Here is a 24785-nt window from a genome sequence, read left to right as displayed (position 1 = left end):
ACTTGATTATAGCATTCATTCTTGTGATTCGTACTTTCAATGGCACACATATATTTCACTATTTCACTATACGCTCATGCTATCCAGGGCAAGGTGCACTTTCTTCCCGCCGAATGAAGTCTTAACCCGCGCAAACGTGCGCCCTAGCACTTTTTCACCTGTTGTTAATTGACCTTTTTGGGACTGACACTTCCTTAAGGGTCAATATAGCCATATGATCGAGTCAGCTACGTGTATGGGTATAGGAATAAATGTGTTCGTTTAGCCCATCTGCTTTCTTTCTACATTTATTGTTTCCTAAATAGACTAAAAAGAAAGAGAGCTATAGTCAAGTTCACCGACTATCAGATACCCATTAATCAGGTAGTAGCAGCGAGAGGGGGGTGAAAAAAATTGTTTAATAACAATTGATCTATTATATTTTATGAGAACATATTTGAGTTCGTGGCCGTAAGAGCACTCCATAAATAAAATCAATAAAAAATTAATATACATATGGTGTCTGCGTAGCACAGGTATGAAACAAGCTTGCACAGCTTCTATAATTCACGAGAAAACTCAATTAAAAAAACAAGAGAGAATGATTCAGTCGAGTGGTAATGCTAACGCAAAATTGCCAATTTTTTTAGGATATCGATAAGTATTGGTGAATAAAATGAGAAAAAATTTTAAATTAGGTCAAAAATGTGGTCGTAGCAGTTTTGGGCGGTTTGTAGGCGTGGCAAAACGTTTTTTGACAGATCAATAGAAATTTACAAAACTAATGAATATATGAAAAAATATTAAAACATTTATCAAAAGTGTGGGCGTAGCAGTTTTGGGTTGTATGTATGCGTATGAGTAGGCATGGCAAAAAGTCTTTTGGCAAATCAATAGAAATTTACGAAACTAATACAAATATGGAAAAATATATGAAAATATCAAAACCTAGCTTTTGTAGTCCTGAGATCTTGACGTTTATACGGACGGACAGGCAGACGGACAGAATGGCAGGCGGACAGGGTTAGATCGACTCGGCTATTTATTCTGAATATACATACTTTAAACGCAAAACGCCTTTTACCGCAAACTTTTCAACGAATCTAGTGTACCCCCTTTTACTCTTCTAGTAATGGGTGTAGTAAAAGTTTTGTGTTTTGTTGTGGTGTTCGAATTTGAATAAAGGGTTTGAATCCGATACACACATTTTCTTTTTGATAATATATATTATAAATTTGGAAGTATATAGTTAAAAGTCATGGTCGGGCACAGCGGTCCTGTTACGAGGTCATTGGAGTTCCTACAATTTGTTCTTTTCATTACCAACTGGTATTCAAGCAGAATAAACCCCATACTGCATTCAATTCAACAAAATTAAAAGTGGGAAAAAAATTGTATTTTCACACACTCCAGCCAAATAGTAGCTATGGGGAGCCAGAATTTTAAGTTAAGACAGTCTAGGAAAACAAAGAAAACAAGTACTCCAAGGTCACGAGCGTGGGTAAATATGAGCTGTTCAAATTCGGCGTACCCCCTTATATTTAAAGCCGAACTCAAGCACCTTAAGTGTTTAATGTTATATAACTTGGATGATTAAGAAATTATTTTCACCTTAATATATTTAAAATTATGCATTAGTTTACTCACTGAATATTTTCGTTTTATAAAGATGGGTTAACATATAATTGATTTAAAGAATAAATGATCAATCACTCAGTTATGGTAGTGAAAACTTTCAAATACGAATTTATACACTAATAACATCACTGAGTCAAGGAATCTAAGCCTTGAAAGGTAAAAAAGACAGCGCGTACCACCTGTTGGCTACAAATCCACAAAGCAACACGATTTCCAGGTGGATCTTGAAGCGTACGCCAAGAGATCTCGAGCGAAACTAAATTGTTGAATGGCAATGGACGACGGAAGCAGTTTACATCGCTCAAACTCAGGCGACCACTTTTTTGAGTGTGTTTATGATGGCTTATATGTTTGAGTCTCGCTCAAAACTTGGCCCAAGGCGGCTTTACGGTTGGTCGGCTACATTCGCACTCAGCTGGCTGTCGACTAATCGGGAGACCTAGCATGTTGTTCGGACGCAAAAGCTGGGTTTGAAATACGATCGTCGCTGCGAACAGAACGAGTGATAGAGAGAAAGAAAGAGAACAAATTAGTTAAAGTCACTGAATGAGAAGGGATGAGATGGTATTCTTGTTTTCCCCTGCTTGGTCTTAATGATCATAGTGTTGGAGTGTTTTTACCCGTTACTCGTATAGCAAATGGTTATTCTAAATTCGTTGTAAGAAGAAGAAAGCGTTTCGAAGTGTTTGGTATATCCCTGATCATGATCGGTAGTTTTTATATCTGTTAAGCCACAATCTCATAACCTACCAGTCCTTACTGCTTAAAGTTTCTTAAGGCTTAGCTGACCAATATTCGTCTAATTGTTTTCCAATAAAGGCCTGTATATTTCCCATTTCCGATTTTTAGGTACATATAATGGTGTTATCTTTTGGCATTTAACAACAGGCTCTCGAAAAGTGCGCACAAGACTATGTATTACATTTGAAGTAACTACAATGTGTTAAACGGAAGCTAAGTCAGTTTATATACATAAGTAATCAACCCCCTTTTTACCGTCTGGATCGCGTATTATTACATTGAGTGACCTGCATTCTACAGGTTGGAAAGCGAACAAATACTTATACATACACATATGAAAATGTGTAATATACGTTTGTAAATAAATCATTTAATATACATAGGTGTACTAGGAGTACAGTCGGCACTACCTTATGATATACACAAACATATATTGCTTATAAGCTTCAATGTATACAAAAAAAATCCACATTTTGTAAGATTTGTGAAACCAAGAAAAAGTTAAATTGTCATCCCTGAACGACGATCTAAAGCAGGCTGCTGATATTAAAACTATTAAAGAGAAGACGACGCGTGCCAAGCAATCTTCGACTACCGTTGCAAACTACACGAAAGGGAGAAGAGAGATTACTCAACCGTTTCAAAATGAAGAGCTGACTGGTGTTACTATAGTATAAGAAAAACAAAAACAAATCCAACTTTTTTTATTTTTGAAAACTATTAGTATATAAAAATACTTAGTCAAAATTACTAGCCACTTGTCTTCGTAAAAAGGGACTAAATAGCCATCAGAATAAGACGTTTACTATTTGTATTATATATCATTCCTATTTACCGTTTCTCCATAAGCAACAATGCTATGCAACAAATGTATTAAGAAAACAAGAGAGACTGCTATAGTTGAGTTCCCCGACTATCAGATACCCGTTACTCAGCTCGTGGAAGTGTGAAATTTCATCATTGTTCTGGGATATCTATAAATATTGGGGAATAAAATGAGAAAAATTTTGAAATTGTTTAAAAATGTGGGTGTAAGAAGCGGCGAGGCCAAAGTGTTTTTGATATACCACCAATAGTGTGGGCGTGGAAGTGGCAAAAAGTTTAGTTAAGTTTAAGTCGGTAGAAATTTACAAGACCAATAGAAATATGAAAAAATATATAAACATTTTTCAGAAGTGTGGGCGTGGCAGTTTAGGACTCACTTTGGACCTTAGAGTGAGAGTGGAAATCGATAGAAATTTACACGACTGAAAAATATATGAAAAAATATTTTAAAAATTTCAAAAGTGTGGGCATGACATTTTGGCCGGCAACAAACGGACAGGGTCAGATCGACTCGGCTATTGATTCTGATCACTATATTGTCGGAAACGCTTTCTTCTACCTTTTACATACTTCTCAACAAATCTAAAAAAAAAAAATAATATGTTACAAAATTATGTAGTGTACACAACAGAATATTCAGGTGTTCATTTACCGTCATCCCTTGAATTCTTATGCGGTCGAAGGAAATTTCTTGACGGTTGCCCGCGCTTTATTTGTGAAACACCTGTTAGACCAAACCGGAAAAAACCTACCCTCCGATCGTGTCTCTGTTAATTTTCCTTCCTGCTTATATACTATGTGGTTAATGTGTGCATTAGTACCAGAACTGGTATTAAGTCCCTCGCAAAAGTTCAATGATCCTAAATATTATTATTACATTATCATATTATTATATAATTATATGTGTATGTGCTTACATGAATAATTCTGACCAATTTAAACTCTCTAAAAAATATTTTGCAAATTTTTTTAATTTGCTTTTCCTTTAGAAGGCTCTTTGGTTATTCCGCATACTAAACGGCGGGTAACTATTTGTATGCATGTGTGTGTGTATATGAGGGTGTATACAAATTTGTGTAGAATTCGCCTGATAGCTTTTGATATAAACAATCGGAATTCATATGTTTTTGGTATGAAATTCGGTATTTCAATCGTGGCTCGTGGCTTTTCACGGTCTGCAAGCCAACCGAGACTGCTTTTCCGCCGTTTCTTTTGGTTGTTTTTGGCTGCTAACTCTAGGTACTGAAAATGCCACTGCTGTATATATTATGTTTTGTGCTATATATTTATACTACTAACTTTGTTGCTATACCCTTTCCCGGAATAATACATATAATGATCTCCGGAGTTTTTCGGGAGCCGAAAGTTAGTACATACAGACAGAAGTGGCTAATATTTCTGATCGGGAACACATACATAAGTACAAGCTTTATTATGCTTTAGCAGCAAGTCGATAGCACATAAAAGCAGAATAACATGATATAACTATAGTTTATATACTCTTTCAATTAAAAAAATGTCGTTAATTTAGCTTTCATAAAGTTCAACACGTTTTTAGATAACAGCATGGATGAAGTTTTCAACCAGCAGTTTTTTTTTGAAGTTTTCCGTCCAGATTCTAGTAACTCCTACGAGGCTCTTGCTTGTTTTAAGCGTTAAAATATTTATTTGTTATGCCTAATGTTAGGTATACATCCTCTTTGTTCTGTTTGTTACATATTCTTCAGAGAGTATGGCTTACCCTTTTTTGTATACAAGTAAGAGAGAAAGAAATATTACAAGCCGAATAGAACTGTCCTTGACCGCCTGTCCGTCCGACCATCTGTCCGACTGTCCTTCTGTCCGAAGGAACTCAAAATCTCAGGAACTATACGAACTAAAAGGTTGAGATCAGCATACAATTTCTAGTGACATAGAACCAGCGCACGTTTGTTGACCCATGTTGCCACGCCCACTCTATCACCCACAAACCGAACAAAACTGCTGTTTTTTATTTTGTTTTGATATTTTTATCATACTTTTATTAGTCTTGTAAATTTTTATCGATTTACATTTTTTCTCATTTTATGTCCCCTAATATCTATCGATATTCTAAAAAATGGTTAAAATTCGCGTTCGCATTCACACTAGCTGAGTAACTATCAAATATAGTCGGGGATCTCAACTACAGCATTCTCTCTTGTTATTCTCTCTTGCTGCGAATAAGTGTCAAATTTTCCAGAATATCAATCATTCTTATGGATGGATGAAATCCATCCATTTGAATCTGCCGGTTTTTTAATCGTGAAAGGAAGCAAATATCGATAGCATCGATATTTTTCCTAGTCTGAATGGCAACATATATTTCTGTTGGGATAGATGGCAACGCTGAAATGTTGTTCTTTTCAAGAAAGCTTTTAAAAAGCTTTAAGTGTCATCTTAGTTTCACAAAGTATGCAATGTCATTTAGCAACCGACGGAGATACAAAATATTGTTTCCTTGTTGAAAGAAAAAGTATAATACATTTATAAATCGTGAAGATGTGATAGTGTTTTCTAATATTTCTCATGAAGAAATACAAATATTTACTAAGTTTAAAATTTATTGTTTCTAAAAACAAAAAGGTGATACATAGTGTAACATACACTGATTATAAGCCTATATAAATAACACCCTTCTACATATGTTCTAAGTTTTTTGTGAAACGCATGCTTTTAATTCCTCTTCACCCCTATCCGCTGCCACGCTTGTAAGTTATCATTCAGGCGTCGGTCGTTTCGTCTGGACACAGTCTGTGTGTCGCCTTGAGTTCTTAAGATGGGATGGATGAGGGGCTGCCTGTCCGCTTCTGTGGGTCCTTGGTATGAGGTCCTTCAGACGTAGTACTAACTGTGCCATCCGAAGCTCAAAAGCTGGCTTAGACTAATTTAAATATGTTATACCCTTTCAAGTGGTATATTGATTTAAGTCAATTAACGCAGAAAAGGAGACAATTACGACCACATCAGGAATAAATGTACATATGCGCTAGCAATTAGAGCCGGGCCCGTCCGTCCGTAGGCAAGTATTCTGAGAATATAAAATATATATATATTATATATATTTTGAAAATAAGATTTTTATTACTCGTTACTCGTAGAGTGAAAGGGTGTATACGTTAAATAGTAAGTGCCATAAATAGAAGCAAGCATTTCCGAGCATACAAAGTATGTATATATATTCTTCATCAGGATCAATAGCCGAGTCGATCTGTCCCGATCAAACAGATTCCAGAGACATAGACGAAGCGCAAGTTTGTTGACCCACATTGCCACGCCAACTCTAACGCCCAAAACTGCCACGCTTGCGAAATTTGGTCATAGTTTTATTAGTCTTGTAAATTTCTATTGATTTGCCAAAAAACTTTTTGCCACGCCCACTCTATAAACTGCCAAAATCTACCACGCCCACACTTTTGCAAAATGTATATGTTTTGTATATCAAAAACACTTTGGCCACGCCGCTTCTTACACCCACAAAAATTTGCCCAATATCAATATCTACATCTAGATATCCCTAAAAAATGATGAAATCGCATCGGGGAAGTCGACTATAGCTTTCTCTGTTGTTTTTAATTTATTTGCCAATTTCTATCGGCCTCTCTTGTGAAGTCTCCATAGTAATTGCCAGTTAACTTACCACTTATCCAATCGAAAATTTGTTTTTTTGAACAGGCAGACGAAATGAACGACAGATTCAAGGAAAAAGATTTGCAATGATTCAAAAAATGTTTACCAAGAAAATAAAATTGACAAACCTTGTACCACGTTTTTAAGGGACACTGCCTGTACTACACGCTTGCCAAATATCAAAGATGCGATTTGCCTTCGATTCTAATCATTCGCAATCGGAGGCGTCATTCAAAGGCAGCAGATGCTTCTTTAATTGTCAATGCATCTGCTGTCGCCAGGGATGCTGCGTTGTGGTTGTAAAGTGCTGTTGCTGCTTTAACTTAAACTGCTGCAACAGCCTTGGCTCCCGGAAGTCGTTTCCACAATCCGCTGCAATGCGTAAAAAAGTTTCTGATCTCGAAGTCCTTAGAGTATCAAGGTTTGTGGCGGTTATTTTAGTGCTGGCTCGGTGGGTTACTGCCGTAGCGACCCTCCTGACAAGCTGCATTCTCCTAGACATTTTTTCCGTGCCTGGCCAGTCTGGAGTTGCAGATAGAAGCCAAGCCAGCAGTAGGACAGTGCACGTCTCGGTTCCTACCACACCTAATGAAACTCCCAGCAGCAATTCGGAAACAAAGCTAAAGTTGCTTTATGGGTATACATCGTATGATATAAATAACGACCAACAGGTAAAGTCCAACAATCTATATAGAGTGCTTTGTAGAAGTCGTAATCGAAAACGACAGCGAAGGAGACGCCGCCGCAATCGCAGACGACGCAGGCACAGATATACTAAGAGACTTCATCATGTAATGCAAAGTAATATGAGCGGCTTTGAGCAAAGACTTAGTTTTAGCGATGGCAAATGCCAGTCTTTGGAGACAAATTACGGAACTAATTATGACTTAATACACGGACGTAAACTATTTAGTCAGTCAGAGAGAAGCCTACTGGTGTACCCTTTGAGGGAAATTGAAGCACCTTGGCCAGCGATTCATGGTTCAATGCGTAACTGTTCAAAGATTAAACGCAATAGAGCCAATCTTATTTGGCTTCTAATCGGACTCGTCTGGTTTGAAGTCAAGCTTATAAATTGCAATGGGATCAGCAGTAGTAATTATTATGCTTCGAATTTGGAGAGTCACAAGGGCTGCACCTTGTGCCATGAAAGCGGAAAGCCCAACATATACACCGATAAAGGTCAGTTTTCAGAAAAATTTTGTAGATACTGCATATAGTCTTTTAATATTGAGGCTAAAAAAATGTCATTGAGTTTGGCGTAATTAAGGTAAAAAAAATGTGAGTTGGGGTGACTTAAGCGCCAGAAAACAATTCTGTAAATAAATAGTTTTGTAAAACAAATTTAAATTTTAAGATTTTTGTGTTATTTTTAAGTAAAATAAAATCATTTTAATGTATATATTCGATGTTTAATAATATTTATAATATTGACAAATGTTGTACCACTATTAATGTAAATAATATTTAATACATGGACCACTCCGCAGTACTTCTGAGATATTCATCCCCTTAAAAGGGTAAATATCAAATACCAAATATCTAGAACAAATTTTCATAGTCTGGCTGAGTTTGTATCTTAATATTGGAATTTGTTTATCTTAAGGATTGAAAAAATTCCTTTGCTACACGATTAATTTCGTACATATTTTTGAATCAAAACAACACGAGTCTTGAAAGGTATTGCAATCTCGTCTAACTTTATTGTCATAAAAAACTATATATTGTTCGTAAGGTTAAAACGAAGGTCCAATGATGTAAATATGTACAATACTTGTCAAGCTCGGTATTAAAAAAAAAAACAGTAGAGGTCATAGGCTGGATTTAAAAAACTATAAATAGATTTTATTAGTGATTTTATTCTATTCCGAGATTTTTGCGAGCCATTTAAAAATAAATTCAAATCTTACATTTTACTTAAAATAATAATGCTAGCAAGACAAAAAGATATTTTAAATAACGATAGAATGTCGTGTAATTTAATTTTTCTAAAAACATAAAAACACATCATACAACAACAAAAAATCAATTTATATGACAAATTTTACATAACACTTTACAATTATCACATTTACACAGATAATCCACACACAGACTACAACATCTACAACAAATACCATTCCAACAATAATTTCAACAAAAAAACTAATCAACCACATAACAACATTGCACCGAGCGATGAAGTTCGTTTGGAGTCAATAAAACGGCAAATTTTGACAAAGCTTGGTCTTAGCCACAAGCCTAATGTATCTAATCCTTTACCAAAGCAATTTATTTGGGAAACAATATATCGCGCCGATGGTGGACGAATGATACCAAACAATGCATTTGGGAGCAATGGTAAGAATTTAGATCAGAAGACTATCAAGCTGCGGGCGTTAGCCTCGCCCGGATCACATTTGTTCAATGGCCGAGGTGGAAGGACCGATCAAAGCAGCGAACGGGATCCCAGTCATCATAGATATCGATCCCCGTTCGATTTCACTTTCAATATAAGTAAAGATAATGTATATGCGCAAGTATTGAGAAATCGTTCTTTAGGGCGAAGGCATTATATAGAACGAATCGATGAAAAAAACTCATTCTTAAATGGATGGACAGACAACCGTCAATTAAAAATTAACTCTCGAATTTCATCTATGCCTACAGAACTAAAAAGCCACCATACCAAGAAGCTTAAAAGCGGAGCGTTCAGAAAAGTTAATGGCTTCAACGGCAAACAAATGAATGAGAATGCCTTAAAAAAATCTACATATCTTATAGATATAAATCATAGTATTGATAATAAAACCCATTCTGGCATAAATGGTGAGATCAGGCCCAATGCTTATGAATATTTTAACGATTACAGTGTTCAAACTCATTATAAAAACCGGTACCATGCAGGGCGCTCTAGCATTGGATATCAGCCAGCGATACACAGCATAGAAGATGAAAATCAGAAGGGACATCACGAATCTTTTGCTCATGATCAGGAGAATATTGATCATGAAGACTTCTTTGGAAATACTCAGGAAATAATTACATTTGCTGAAGAGGGTGAGTAGATTTTTATTCAGTACAAGATTGAACGTTATCGTCGAGGGCATATTAAAAAAAAATTAAAAAAAAGAGAAGTCCAGTTCCCCGACTATCCCGTTACTATAAATAAATATACATTTTATTTTATACCCGTTGCAAACTAGTGAGTATGCGAACGCGAATTATCATAACAACATTACTCGAAAGAGGCCGTCAAAGTTGAAGTGGTTGAGGTTTTTTAATTTCTACCAATATGCCAATATACCAATATACCTAACCTATATACATACCTACCTATACTAACGCCTAAGAGTACATTTTATATACAAAGCTTTTATTTTTAATTAAATGTACAAACATTGTAAACCTTAAATAATATCTCTTTTCAAATCAATTATCCTTTAAAACAAAAAAACAATAAAATCTTTTATATGTAATTGTGTATACTTTGTAATTGTGTGTACTTTGCGTATCATCTTCTAATTCAATGGCATAATACATAATTCAAGGAACCCAATATCGACAATACCGAATACTTGAGTTTTCGGCCCAAAACCGCCGTGTTCCCAGCCAAAAATTATCCATACGAAGCGCTCAGATTCACATAAGGATAGACAAGCCACATAGTTTTTGGATTGAACGAGCAAAAAGTTTGCCAGAAAAACATTTACTAAACACTAAAAGAAAATGGGGAGCAAATAAACAACATCACAGAATAAAAATATGGGTATTTCAGTTATCAACTTCAATCAATATTACGGAGAAGGTAATATTAAAAATATTGTTTCTTAACTAATTTTTAAAGCATTTTATTTTTAGGGAATAGACAAGGCTATTATCTTCCGAGCTTCTTTTGAAGTTGACACGAAAAATTTAGGATGGCAAAAATTCGATTTAACAGATACAATCCGTGAATGGTACGGCCATACCAGTCACGAAAAACTGCGACTGTTGATTGATTGTACTGGATGCGGTGGTCGTTACTCTTTGCACCTTTTTCAAACTTCGAAACTGAGAGGGAACTCGTCCGACTACTTGAGTACGAATCCCAATCGACCATTTCTCGTACTTCATACAGAATCATACAGAAAAAGGCGTGTCAGGCGACGCGCCGTAGATTGTGGCGGAGCTTTAAATGGACAGTGCTGTAAAGAATCATTTTATGTTTCTTTCAAAGCACTGGGTTGGGATGACTGGATTATTGCACCCAGAGGATATTTCGCAAACTATTGCCGAGGCGATTGCACGGGCACTTTTAGGACGCCAGACACTTTCCAAACATTTCATGCTCATTTTATAGAGGAGTATCGGAAAATGGGACTTCTGAATGGAATGCGACCGTGTTGCGCCCCAATAAAATTCTCTAGTATGTCCTTAATATATTATGGTGATGATGGTATTATTAAGCGAGACTTGCCAAAAATGGTTGTTGATGAGTGTGGTTGCCCTTAGCGTAAGTAATACCACAATTTTATTTTACCTAATTCTAAAACAAAATTTCTTTTACAGCTTGTCTTACAATTTTATCGTTTCCGTCCGGTAGAAATAGACATACATAAGTGTCCTAACTGAGCACCAACCTCTAAACGAAGTCTTTAAGTTTTTAGTTAAAAGTACAATAATATACATAAAGTAGACTCAATTTTATTTTATACTTAGCTATGCTGATGACAATATTTATATATTTACGAACAAATCCAAATTGAGCAAGTGCCTAAATTACGTAAATGAAATATTTTTAAATTTTAAGAATATTTCAAATCACACTAAAATATCTTTGTACTAATAAAATTCGATATTTTTAGTAATTACTTTATTAAATATGTTCAATGTAACATAAGCATACAACGAAATGTTTGAATTGCGTATAAAATGTGCAAAGCGCCGCTCCTTTTGTTACTGCCAAAACATTAATTTTACTAACTTGAAAAGCTTATATCACAGACATGTAATAATTATTTCATATTACAGTTTAATAAAGTATTAATATAAGTATTACTAAATGAAATGAAATCAATTTATGTTCTCCGGTTACTTAAAAATGTAATGTAAACAACGCTGGACTGCGATGCTCGCATAATAGCTTATCCCTTTGTGTGTTTGCCAGTTGTTCTGTATGAAATCATTAAAGTCATGGGAACCACACTTACTTTATTTAGCAAATCAAGCAGAACATCAATCCGCTAGCCTAACGGGAAAATTTTAAGAGCTAGGTCCCTCGCTATTTAGGGTTAAATAGTTTTTTAGGATCATGAAATATCGCGTAAGCAACTGTATGTTCTAGGATCGTTAAACGAGTTGGTCCAGCCAAAGACACTAGAATAACAAGATGCGTAACGGCCATACATTCGTTTGGCACTATGCAGCCACTTTTTTGGTGAAGGCCAAATTTGCTCTCTTTCCGCTCGCTCACGCTGAGAGCATAAGAAATCTAAAAATAGAATTTGCTTGCTTGTGTGAGTAAAAACAAGAGACGAAAACGCGTATATGTGTGCGTGTTGTGCTAGAAGACGATTTTCGGGCCGAAATCAATTCTGATCGAAGAAACGAATTTACATATTTGGAGTTGTGGTCAATTTCGTAGCTATATGATGAAATAAAATAAAAATTCCCTGACTATTATAATTTTAAAGTTTTTTACATATTTATAATTACGTTGAAAATTTATGTTGAAAAAAATTTTATTTGTGCACTAATGCTGAACAATTTCATTATTTTTATTTCATTTTTATATTATATTTATTATTATTTCATTTAATTTCATAAAAAAATAATAATTTTATTAATAAATAATAAAAATAATAATATTTCATAAAAAATAATAATACGTAGTAGAAAATAAAAATTAATAAAATAAATAAAAATATGAAAACAGTTCGTTGCAAAAGTCATATCACGAAGTCAGGCACGAAGTTCGGACACAAGCACTCAACAATCATTGCCATATTAATTTTTATACCCTAATGACAAGTATTTTAATATAAAGTCATTTTCGAAATTTATTTTGTGATGTACATAGATTCGTCTATTCGTCTATCAAGAGATCCTGGAGCCACCTCTAGAGCCACGGCCAAAAAATCGCGTGCCAAAAATTTGTATGGCCGTTACGCATCTTGTTATTCTAGTGTCTTTGGTCCAGCCCATGTCCATCCCTAAGAGATATTAAAAACTCTAAACGCTAGACTAGTGGGATGAGCATATAAGTTCAAGTAAGTCCTAACAAGGCAACTTTTTGCAGTGATAATTTGTTTGTTCGATAAAGATAGTTTGTTTGATAAAGTTTGTTCGATTTTTCAATTGTCATTTTTTATAACTTTCGATACCTTTTCTTCAATAAAAAAGTTTCGTGATATTAAGTTTTTATTAATTTTTCGAAAATTTATTTTTAAGAAAAAGATTTTCCTCACAAAGGAATTCGATAAGACATGTTTAGACAGATTTTGGCTTTTTGGTCGCAACAAATGTTGATGACTTAATGACGCACTTATGTTGTCCGTGCAATCCATGAATCGGAAGACAGCGACAGTCACTGACGATTTCAGTCTTAAAGAGAGTATCTGCCAGCGATGCTGTAATCTGATTCAACATTTTCTTTTGGTCTGAAGCTTTTAACTTTTCAAAGTTTTGTGTAGCAAACACCCAGCCACCGCTATTAAGGACAAAGTCAATGCCCATGTCATTATCGAACTGCAGTTTCGTTCGTTTTTTGCCATCTTTCCCATCTACAGTAGCCACCAATCGAGAGTTGAAGCCTAAAATACAAGAAGGTTATTATGAACTTATAAGTATAAATACAACTTCTTACCAATTAGTTTTTCGCTTAACACTCCTTCTAATGAGAGCCCCTTTACTGGTGCAATAAGATGAAGAAGCGCACCATCAAACCTAGTGATGGACCCAGTTAACTGAGTTCGAACAAATTTCCACTAAAAATAAAAAAATGTTTTTTTTTTTAATATTTCTAAGCTAGAAAAACTTGGCTTACCCAATTTTTATATTCTAAAGAATCACTTCGCACACCGATAATGCTTTTTGACGCTCCAGCGCGGAAGGGATAATCTAAAGCCAATTGGAACGCCTTTTCATCCGCTTGAGTTGCAATTCCCTTTAATATTTCTTTTAAAGAATTGTAAATATCTAAAATTCGTTTTTCAGTTATAATTTGCTCCACACAATTGTCACAGAAGCTCTTTATTCCAGCCAGCTTAACATCAGCAACGTTTCCCTTGTAGTTAATTTTGCCACCATCACTTGTGAGTAGAGCGGGATATCGTTTGGATTCCTCAAAAACAATCACTCCGACTTGTACATCTGAAAACCCACGGCTTCTTAATGATTCACGAATATCATTGATGGCCGGCGCTATTAAATTAGACAGCACTACGGGTGTTACATTGATATCAACGACAAATACAACGTCAACCTTGTTGTTTGGTAACTTAACAGTAAACTCATCTCCAAAGTCGTGCTGTCCAGCAGGTCCTGCGCACTTTATGCAACGCGGTGGTAATAGCACCCACTTATTAATCTGCTTTACTGCCGAACCGTAAGCTAAAGCAAACGTGCACGCAGTGGCCTCCTTTTCCTTTTCAGCTACCTTTGCAAGTGCAATATCACATGCCTTGCGGTAAGGTCTCGAATCCAAGTTAATGAAATTGAAAGCCAGAGTCGATTCAATACCGAACAGTTCACTACACACTTCGTCTCTTTTGGAGCTTTTAAACTGGTCATTGTCAAATTCAATTGCTGTGCATTTTCCTACTCCATAGTCGTTGCCTAGGGCGGCCGAATTTTCGGTTACGGTACCATCGATTCGCAAGAAGTCATCATATGGTTCTGCGTTGCCGTTGCCGAGAAGCCCTCTGGTTTTGCTTGTGTAAAATCCGTTTACGTTGATGTGGCAAACCTTCAGGTCTGAAGTACATACTATGCCTACTCCGTACTCAGAATATAAGTGAATAGTGTAAAATCGCCGCCACGCGTGAAGACCAGACAAGTGTTGTGGGTATTCAACTAGGTTTCCATTCAGCTTTAGGGCAAGGTTGTCGGCTACTTCGAAATAGCTACCCTCCCGATCTATAAGCATAATGCTCTTAAGTTTTCCATTTGTAAGCTGGCCAATTATTGTAAAGTTATTGTCAACACTGTCCTGGGCGAGAATATATTTGCAGTTACCAGGATACGCGAAATTCAGGCCGTCGAAAGTGAATAAATGCTTCCCATCGACGACATGGCCTCGTAGTTCGAAGTCGTTAAAGAATATCCATGAGTATAATAGTTTTTTGTTGAATACGACATCCCAATTCTCATTTAATACATAGTTTAAGATACTGGAACGGAATGAAAGTATGCTTGGAAGAACAGCCAATGAGTCAAAAGAATGCGTTAGAGAACCAATCCAAGATTGAAAATCAATTACATGATCCGATGACCCTGGATAAGTGCTTCTAATCGAGACCCAAATGGAACGAACGGCCTTTATTAAAAGCTTACCAAGTTCTTCGATGTATTTTTCATCATCAATATGTTCTTGCTTTAGTTTACCGATTAAGTAATCGTGGAGTTTTTGTAGAAACTCGGAAGTCTCTGGAGTCTGTGGTAAAATGTTTATCTGATCAAATAGACTATTTGTTAACTCTGTTGCCTTTTCAAGAAGTTTCAGAACTTTAACTTTGTCATTAAACTCATTACGAATACTTTCAAATGACGGAAAGCTTGCGACATATTGCTTGAATTCATGGGCTACACCTTCAGCGGCATTAACCACAATTTTAATGAGTTCCTGAGCAGCGTCGTTTATAGGTTTTACAATTTCAGCAATAGCTTTTCCATAGTTTTTCAGAGCTGGTCCATATTTCTCAAGCGCAGAGAGAATATCTTTAAATGTCTTTGTACAAACCCTGATAATCTCTGTTTGGAGCGTACTTATTAGTTTCTGTATAGTTATAACGAATTCTTCCCAGGCCTTAAGAAGGGAATCCTTCCAAAGGGCTTGCAATTTATCATATATATCAACGATGGACTTCTGAGCCTTTCCCAATATTTCTGATATCGCCTTGTTTATGTCATCAAGAATACCGGCTATATTTGCAAATAGGGTGCGTCTAAAAAAGGGAATGCATCTATTTTAACGAAAATGTTATATTGAATCATTTACTCACATGCCATCAATAATCGGTGCAATTGATTGATCAGCCTCAAGCTCTTGAACAATATCGTTTTTATAATCGAGCAAATTCCCCTTCAGTTTGGAAAAATCTGGTCCAGCTTCTTTAGCCAATTTAACAATTTTATCCGTAACTTGGCGAGATTTTTCTAAGCGTTTCTTGATATTTTCGGAAAAATATTCAGTATCTTTATTTATTTCCGATTCAACAATATGCTGTAAAAAATATATATATCATAAATAGCAACGAATTTAACTTAATATATCTTACCCAGAAACCATTTAGGTTGTCTTCATTTATAAAGTAATTTGTTTGTAAAAAGTTAGTTGCATCTAATGCCACTCGGCCATTAAATAATGGTTTCCCACTTCCATTAACATCTACTTTAAATTCCTTGCCCAGTTTAAGTTCTGCATTGCCATCGATGAAATCTTGACGCTTCAGTATAATCTTTGCAGAATTAGGTTGAACTTCCGATATAATTTCAATTGGATTTCTATCAAGAATTTGGACCTTTGTGTTAAGCTTTGCATAACGGTTTTGCTTAGAAAAGTCTCCGACTATATAAATGATATGTTTATTTGATTCAGTTAAAGAGATTTCAAATTTGTCCTTATTCAAAAACGAAATCGCCTTAACATCGATTTCGCCGTTATTTAATTCCAAGCCAATGTTATACTCATGGGCTTCAATATCCACTGCAGCGTTACTATTAATTTGGTACTGAATTTGAAGACCAGCAGACTTAACAGTTGTAGTATATGCAATATTGAAACCATTTTGAGAACGGGAGTTGCGCAATTCACTGTTTCCAACCACTTTTTGTTCCGGCAGTCGAAAAATATCAAATATTACTTCAGCGCTTGCGATCTGTTGATTCACGTCTCCATTCAATTTTCCAGAAATACTTAATGGACGAATAGTTGGATGTTCAAATTTAAGTTTCCCGTTAGCGTTGAATGCAACGCGTTCTGTGCCCGTTACATCTACAATAGCAGAAAAGCGAGCAACGTCGTCAGGCCTTTGCAACTTGTCAATAAAGAATGAAGCTGTTTGCTCGTAGCGGCCAAAAAGGCTTCCATCTGCCGGTATTTTCTGAGTAGTTTCAAACAAAATTTGACGTTTCGGGAGTGCTAATTTAATTGTGGACGACGTGGGCTGAACGTTGGCTGTAAATTGATACTTGAAATTATTTCCTGTTATAATGAAGCTATCTAAATGGTACTGATAATTAAGACCTTGGCGTGTATTCTGAGACTTTAATTCAAACTCGTATGGATATCCAAAATCTCTCAGGTCAACAATAATAAGTGTGGTATGTTCCACAGCGTCCAGTTTTTGTTCATCAATGCTCACAATTGATTGTACTATTATATTTGTACACTGTCTCTTTTCTTCACAAACGGAAAACTTGGTGTTAAATTCCTTGTTTGTGATTTTTAAAGTGCCTAATCCGTTTTTCGATCCCAAATTACCCATAAAAGTGTAAGAGAAACCAACTTCCCTATCAGTACCAAAATCAAAGTGTTGCCGGGTCAGCTTAAAATTGCTATTGTGCGCCTTTCCTTGATACTGCACTTTGCCTTGTCCATCGATAATAGTTTTGTTTAGTTCTTTTTTAAGAGCATAAGTGGCTGTACCTGAGAAAATTATGCCATCTACATTCTTGAGTTGAATTTTAATGTTCTTATTTTGAGCTCGTGCTTCAAGTTCGTAACCATCGAGCTTTAATTTCTTCGAGCTCCAGTTGACAATTATATAAAACTCATCAATACTGACGTATGAAGCTTCACTATTTATTTTAATGTCCAAATCAGCCAAATTAAGAATTTCAAAGATTACCTTTCCTTTTCGGTCTCCTAAGAGTTCAGCAATGCTCGTTATGATAATAGGCTTTTCTTTCAACAGATCTAAACGAATATCAACACCTTTTTTGTGGGCCGAATGATAAAATGTAGTGTCTAATCCGTATGACTTGTCAGTCTGTTTGAATTGTGCAGTGACTACATATGTCGAATCATCCAAAGGTTTAAGAGTGTGAATATTAACTTTGATGTCTTTTACAGAATCAAAGCTGGAATCTATACCATATGCTATGTCTACTTTCTCGGCTCCATAACCTAATGAAGCATCCATTTTTACGTATTGTGCTCCGTACTGTGCGTTAAGTACATACGTTTGTTTACCGGTAAGGTCACCATCTTTTATATTACCTGTTTGTTTCCGATGATATTTACCATTGAAACTCAATGGAGACTCCATATTGTTAGTTTGAGCTTCAAAATCATAGGTCCCATCATTTGCCGTCCCGTTCCATACTGTATTGACACGAGCATATTGCCCTAGACTGGTTTTAGAATCCAGGAAGAATTCAGCATTGTATGCAGCGTTTTCATTTCCGATTAAAGATTTTAGGACCTTTCCATGGCTCTTTATTTCTAAGGACTTCAAGTTGGATTTCGGAATTTCAATATTAGCCTGAAGCCCATATTCAAGTGCTTGATTATTGTTGTAGTTTCCATTTGCACTTACAGAAAAAATCTCACCGTACTTACTTGTGATACTAATCACGGCATGCTGGGCACTGTAATCTCCTAAGGCAACAGCGATCTCAAAACGTTGGGGCAGTGGATTTCCATAGCCCTTAATGCTAAAATCTATGTTCTTATCATCGCCGTTTTGTTGCTGCTTAATTTGATAGCTTATCTCCGACTTATCTCCATTAAATGCCGTGTAGACTAAATTAGTGTTCGCAGAAAATTCTTTCGTTTTTGTGTTGAGCCGATCAAGCTTTCCCTTTAGTGCAATTGAGCGTTTTTTATTACTGCCAAAAGGTGTATCACTAAGCTGAGCGTCAATGTTGCCTTGAGATAAACCACTTTTTGCATTTGTGGAAAACTTGCGATTGATACTGCCGTCGATGACTCGACCATCGGGAGCGTTAAATATAAAGGTACCTTGTATTTCCCCATTTCCTCGCAATTCGCCTTTTAAACTTCCATTAGCCTCGAAAGCAACTATTTTGTCGTTTGCCTCACCAATGTTTTTAGTGGAGAATTTTAACTTTTCTATAGTGTTTTCAGACCTCAAGTGCAATTTCTTTTTTCCATCAAGAGTAAGGGAAGCATCGATATCGTACTTCGGAGACTGTATGTGGAATTTAGATTCTATTTCTAGTTTGTGCTTCGGTTCAGTCTTCAGAGTGTCAAAACTGGCTGTAAAGTCACCCTTGCCATTTTTGGCTACACGAAACTCTCCTTTGGCAGTTAATTGATTTTTGACAATTAGATTTAGTTTAGCAAAGGATATTTTATCTTGCGGATGTTGAGTCTCGCTGGTTAGTTTAATGAGCTCTGCAGTGTCTCGGCTAATCCTGAAGTCGCTGTTGGTTTTGTCAGGTGTGCCGATTACTTTAAGTATCCATTGAGTAGCTTTGTCCTTACCGCTAATTTGAACATTGCCTTGAATATTAATATTAATGTCTTGGGCCGAGTAACGTTGTCCAATTTCTCCTTTTGCTGATAGTAATGTTCCCCAACTAGTTACTATAGAGTTATCGACAACATAGACGTTTCCGTTAAAATCACACTTAGATATAACATCTATAGACTGCTTGTTAATCTTTGCACTTGCCTCCAGGGAATAATCCTGTGTGTGTCGCTGATTACTTTCGTATTTAACGATTATAGAGCCAATTTTTTGCTCACGTGAAATTTCCACATCGAGATCCAATTTATTTACATCAAAATTTGACATAATTTTTATTCCTCCGACCTGTTTTTTTTTATACTGAATTTCTACATTTTCCACAAGTTTGCCTGCGCGAGGAGAGTTGGAATCACCATGTTTTTGGAAATTAAAACTACCATCACTGTCAATGGACCATGCAGCTGCTTTCCAGTTAGTTTTAAGGGCATACGACTGGTCAGCTATTGCTAAATGTATTGAACTTCCGTAAATATTTTCGGGAGAATGTTCATCATTTATAAAGAAACCAGCCTCATACAGACCACTTTCCAATTTTAAATTTTCTTTTATTAAGAAGGTCTGGTGATCTGAAGAAATTCGAAGCTCAGAGGTTAATGAATTTGACCCAACATCCGACCACCCGTTTACTGCTACGTGGGCGTTATTAGCATTTGACACTTGGAAGTTTTCAAAATGATACCTTTCAATATTATTACTGTTTTTTTGTACAACTATTTTTCCGTCAGCGTGGTAACCATTTATGTTATTTGAGATTCCATTATTGTCTTGGATTTCAATTAATGGCTTATATTCATTTCCGTTTTTGCTAAAACCAATTTTACTTTTTTTTATTTCTTTGTCTTGTTCGTATTGACCATATACCACCAATTCATTCTTGTCGTTGTTTATTCCAGCTTCCACTGCAAAGTGGCATAAAGAGTTATCAAAGGATAATCTACTAAATATCTTAGGCTTATTTCCGAGCTCATATACAACAGCTGTATCGTGAGAAACTTTGGATCCAGGAGTGGAATAATCTAATTTCCACTTTTGGGAGAAAGCTTCCTGTGTGTGAATTCCTTTGAATGTAAATTTTCGTTCAGTCGTAAAGTAAACGGCAAAATTAAATGGTCTAGATAAATGAAATTTATCCGAAACAGAAAGTCCTCTCTCTGCAACTTTGCCGTTTCCAGCTTGAATTTCACTTAAGCTTGTGGAACTCTTAATGCAAATATTTAATCCAACAAGTTCCAATTGATTAAAGCATATCTCACTAGGTTGAGAATTCTTATTTTTTTTGGTACCCTTTAGGGCAATTGCCTTTTGTTTGTCTTGTTCGGCTACATATAGTTCTGTGTCAACACTAAAATTAATAAGCTCAAGTTTTTCGCGTGGTAGCTCAAGGTCAACGTTAAAGCCCTCTCCATCGCTAATAACAGCTACAGTAATATCGCTACCGGTGGCGGAATGGGCTGACGAAACCACGCGGACTCCAGTGGATAGTACTTGTGCATTAAAGCCTATCTGAAGGTGAGCATTAATATCGACACTCGGAACAAACTTTAGTCTATACTTAGCCTTTTGCCAGTTTTGTGCTAAAATTGCATTAATATCAAGACTGACCGCAAGATCAACTTTGGTAGCTGCAAAACCTTGGGCTACAAGCTCCAAAGGTACTCCAATACTAGTTGGATAGGCTAGGTCAGTATCAAGGAATAAGTGGTGACTGGAAAATTGCTTTTCAAACGAAGATAGTTCCTGTTTTGCTTTTTCGAAAGAAGTTGAGAAGTAGTTTATAATGTCATCTAAAGAACTTGGTATGTTGTCGCCTAGGCTCAAAAATGCCAATTCCGAACCAAACAGTTTTAATGACACATCTAAATTGAGATCTTGCACATTTTTGACTCCATACATTTTATACTTTTTCGAAATTTTAGAAACGTCGTCAACAATTGATCGTCGGGCTCGGCCACCAGCAGCAACACCATTATTGCCAACTTCAATGAGTTCAACAATTTCGTCAAAATCTTTGTTTACTAATCCTTTCGGCCCTAAATAGTATTCCAGGACGTCTTCAAAATTTTCTTGTCGGACGCTTGCCTCAAATACATTGTAGTTCGTGCCAAAAATTTCAGTTGTTACATTGATACGAGATGATCGTGGCAAGAATCCATGTTGCGAATATATTAATTGGTAATCAGTGCTGGCGCCAACGCCGAGGGATTCAAGTTTATAGGAAAACTCATTATTAAAACTGTATCGTCTGTAGTCAACGGGAAATGTTTTTGTAACCCTAATGTTAGCCAAATAGTATTTTTGCTGCTCGCGGCTGACGTCTGTAGAGTCTCGTATAGCTTTTAAATTAGATGAAATAAATCCTCCAACCTGGTTAACAGTTTCGGAATTAACTATTTCCGAAATTTGATTAGCAACATCTGCGTTAGGGCATGAAATCGCGGACAAATAAGCTTCAATGCGTAACTCTGAATCCTCGTTACGATTCTTAAGAAGTTCCAAGGATTTAGATTGCAAGGTTTCTTCGCATTTAACTGTGGAAAAAGCGTGCAAGGCTGCGACACGTATGCGGTTGGAGCGTCCTGTGGAAGCGCACTCACTTAGTGCAGCAACCGTATTGCCACTTAAACTCTTTGCATTTCCAAGTCCCTTTAAAATGTACACAATGCGCTCTTCTTCCCGTTTAGTATTTGGCTTACAGTGTTTAAGACCATCAGAAAACTTTTTAGATATGGCATCAATTTCCGGTCCTTGACAATAATTTTTTAAACAATATTTAGCAACTAAACTACCCACAGCTATATATAGTTCTTTAGGCGCGTTAGGTAAGAGCTGAGAAGCCGCTTGATTGAGGGTCTCTTTGTCAACACTTTTGACTAAGTTTAAGGACAGTATTGCAAGTAATTTCTCCTTGTCATCAAATTTAGAAAGCTGTTTTAATATAACTCTAGCTGACTCTGCTGTACTGGCACGAAATAATCCATCCAAATATACCTTGCGGGCTAAGACTTTGTTTGGATGTGGAAACGCAGCCAGTTCTAATAAAGTCTCACTATCAGATTGGCGTAGCAACCTTATAAACTCAACAAACTTTTTTGCAGTTTCTTTTTTCACATAGTCGTTGGTTGAATCTACAAGATCAGATAGAGTCGTTTTAAGGGCGTTAATATTTTTGGAGGTATAGGTTTCTGGTCTCTGAAATATTAAGCTTCTGACAGTAGAACCAGTTCCTGGTGAGTTGGCCTTGGTACCGCTTGGATTTTTCAGTTTTAATATTGTGACTACTTTTGCACTGATATCAGAGTTTCCTTTACTATTTCCAATAAACTTGTATGTTTCTGTCAGCTGAACATTTTCAATTAGGTGGTTTACAATCCTGGACTCCTTAATATAGTTTGCCTGCAACAGCAGACTAGACGTAATGCCAGCTCGTTCGTTGACTCTGCCGGATACCAAGCCACTGTTTATCTGCTCGCGATGCGAACAGCTGTTTAAGTTCCGCGCCTTCGTAATTATATTCGCGTTACCCACTTTCGATGTTGATGTATGTGTAGGGCACACGCCGAATACGTCAACCTCATGTTCCGCTTCTATTCCCGATTGGAGCAATGATACAACTGCACGCTTAATATTCAAAGAGTAGTCCAAGTCGCTGGAGTCTGAGCAAATTTGTGGCTCTAAATTTCCACTTACCAGTGTAAACCGAACTGGCTTCTGAATGCTATTCAATATCTTTTTCTCCACAGACTCTTTTGTATTAGTTACCTTAACGGAACTTAACTGTAATATGTACCCACAGTTTCCTTTCGCAAAAATTTTTGCAGATCCGGATACTTTAAGACTTGTATCATCTGAGTCGTTGAGAACGTCGCTACTCGATCCAATAGTTAAAATACTGTCGAAGGAATAGTCATAGTAGTTGCCGGGTATGTACTTCAAAAGTCCATTGTCAGCTATGATATAAAATTGTTAAGTATATAAATACATACTTTTTTGTATTACTTACATTTCGGACATCCTAGATTGCAATCGTTTTCTAAAATTAAAAAGAAAATGTTTGTATAGAATAAATTAAGGAAAAGTAATCCCCAACTCGGCAAATAAATATTCGTATTCGACGGACAATTAAATGTATACACGGTAACCCCACTAGAACCAATTTTAAAAATTTGGGTTTCCCCCTTTACCGCTTATTTCCCTGAACCATCTATAAGGTCTATAGTTAGTTATCAATGTTTTTAAGTTTTAATAGTGCAAGGTCCTCTATTCTTATCTTCGTATAAATGATTTGATTGATAGGACTCAAAAGATTTTTATGAATTATATTAATTTTTCTACGGAGCTATTGGCAAAAGAACTTCTCATCTAGTCGTTTTTAACAATTTACTGAAAAAGAATCCGGTTGGACGTTGCGGCTTAACTGGCTAAAACAGCATTTGTAAAACTTCTAATTTTTATTTGTATATTCCGAATCCTAAAATTTTTGACTTTTTTGGAGCAAATTTGGAGTTTTAGTATTTTAATCAATTTAATTTATAAGGCGCCGTCAATATAATATAAAAAGTGGACTTTGTAAAGCAGATACATAATTTTTCAAGTCCTGTAAAAGATGTTAGCTATGTTTTTAAAAGCTTGGCTCATTTATTTTTTTTTTTAGTTTATAAAATTTATTTTATTCAATAAAAATTCGATTCGATATCAATAAATTATAATTTAAATTATTCAATTAGCACTTACCAGCATTTACAGCAATTGTTAAAAGCACAGACGCTAGGACTCCAATCAGAGCGATATTATATTTCATCCTAGCCATTACGCTGGGCCCCTTAGGGATAGCCTGGGAATAGCCAATGCCACAATTTGTATCACATTTTTATTTTACTATATGTATTTTTACAAAATGTGTAAAAATTTTTATTTTTACCTTTACCAACACTGGTCCAATTTCACTTCGTATATACTTCTTAGATTGGGAAACACACAGACCATCCGCGATTAAACCGATTCGAATACAATGATCGTTGTCTACGAATTAAGACGGATTACGTGAAAACACTCACTTTAAATACCTCGAACAAATCAAGAACCCACACATCTAGAATTGTGCCACATAGTATTTAAGTGTATGTCTTGTAAATATATACAAATACAGCGGCACAAGTAAATATGAGGACACATTGTGAGAGACATGCATGTCAATGATTCTTTATCACCAGCGATGGGTGCTCAGGCCAAAGCCGAGTACTTAATATTATCTCATTATAATCGGACTTCGACATACTC

The 24785-nt window shown here is 36.0% G+C and overlaps 3 protein-coding genes and 1 long non-coding RNA gene across 17 annotated transcripts in view; 1 reads left to right on the top strand and 3 right to left on the bottom strand.

The window, feature by feature from the left end:
• LOC6620111 (paired box protein Pax-5) overlaps positions 1–1882 on the bottom strand; it is a 31594-nt gene extending 29712 nt beyond the window's left edge. For 4 of the 11 annotated variants that reach the window (XM_032723873.1, XM_032723871.1, XM_032723872.1 and 1 more), the window contains exon 1: positions 1627–1875. The gene's annotated coding sequence lies outside the window, so the exon portion shown is untranslated. Of the gene's footprint in view, positions 1–1626 lie in introns of all 11 variants that reach the window. The other 7 variants (XM_032723865.1, XM_002044287.2, XM_032723868.1 and 4 more) reach the window with 4 other exon arrangements.
• Positions 1883–5595: 3713 nt separating this feature from the next.
• Positions 5596–11865, top strand: LOC6620110 (inhibin beta chain). 4 transcript variants are annotated; one of them, XM_032723908.1, is made up of 7 exons: positions 5618–5787; positions 6877–8013; positions 8911–9639; positions 9718–9870; positions 10362–10618; positions 10672–11305; positions 11362–11865. In XM_032723908.1, the coding sequence occupies exons 2-6, from the start codon at positions 7017–7019 to the stop codon at positions 11302–11304; spliced, it is 2769 nt and encodes a 922-aa protein (XP_032579799.1). In that variant the 5' UTR covers positions 5618–5787; positions 6877–7016; the 3' UTR covers position 11305; positions 11362–11865. The 4 variants fall into 4 exon arrangements, with proteins under 4 accessions (XP_032579801.1, XP_002044322.1, XP_032579799.1 ...); XM_002044286.2 differs by having other exon boundaries at positions 5614–5787; positions 8911–9870; XM_032723909.1 differs by having other exon boundaries at positions 5620–5787; positions 9481–9870.
• Positions 5628–6565, bottom strand: LOC116801926. The gene is made up of 2 exons (XR_004362287.1): positions 6290–6565; positions 5628–6232 (listed from the first exon to the last, which is right to left on the bottom strand). It is a non-coding gene; the product is annotated as an uncharacterized LOC116801926 (long non-coding RNA).
• A 1334-nt stretch (positions 11866–13199) lies between the features above and the next one.
• Positions 13200–24513, bottom strand: LOC6620109 (apolipophorins). The gene is made up of 8 exons (XM_002044285.2): positions 24427–24513; positions 24240–24339; positions 23509–23538; positions 16290–23455; positions 16014–16234; positions 13838–15956; positions 13658–13778; positions 13200–13604 (listed from the first exon to the last, which is right to left on the bottom strand). The coding sequence occupies exons 2-8, from the start codon at positions 24313–24315 to the stop codon at positions 13282–13284; spliced, it is 10056 nt and encodes a 3351-aa protein (XP_002044321.2). The 5' UTR covers positions 24316–24339; positions 24427–24513; the 3' UTR covers positions 13200–13281.
• Between the last annotated feature and the right edge of the window lie 272 nt (positions 24514–24785).

Source organism: Drosophila sechellia, chromosome 4, assembly GCF_004382195.2.
Source record: "Drosophila sechellia strain sech25 chromosome 4, ASM438219v1, whole genome shotgun sequence".
Taxonomy (NCBI): Eukaryota; Metazoa; Arthropoda; class Insecta; order Diptera; family Drosophilidae; genus Drosophila; species Drosophila sechellia.
Note: the sequence above shows the minus strand (reverse complement) of the source record. Positions and strands in the feature narration are given on the sequence as shown.

What these genes read in the sequence shown, in the direction of transcription:
- LOC6620109 (XM_002044285.2), bottom strand. Translation starts at nt 24,315, where the DNA reads ATGGCTAGGATGAAATATAATATCGCTCTGATTGGAGTCCTAGCGTCT. An exon ending in AACAATTGCTGTAAATGCTG is followed by an intron (nt 23,539 to 24,239) that starts GTAAGTGCTAAT and finishes TTTTAATTTTAG; the next exon opens with AAAACGATTGCAATCTAGGA. An exon ending in GCACCGATTATTGATGGCAT is followed by an intron (nt 15,957 to 16,013) that starts GTGAGTAAATGA and finishes TCCCTTTTTTAG; the next exon opens with ACGCACCCTATTTGCAAATA.
- LOC6620110 (XM_002044286.2), top strand. Translation starts at nt 7,017, where the DNA reads ATGCGATTTGCCTTCGATTCTAATCATTCGCAATCGGAGGCGTCATTC. An exon ending in AATTACATTTGCTGAAGAGG is followed by an intron (nt 9,871 to 10,361) that starts GTGAGTAGATTT and finishes ACATAATTCAAG; the next exon opens with GAACCCAATATCGACAATAC. An exon ending in CAATCAATATTACGGAGAAG is followed by an intron (nt 10,619 to 10,671) that starts GTAATATTAAAA and finishes TTTTATTTTTAG; the next exon opens with GGAATAGACAAGGCTATTAT.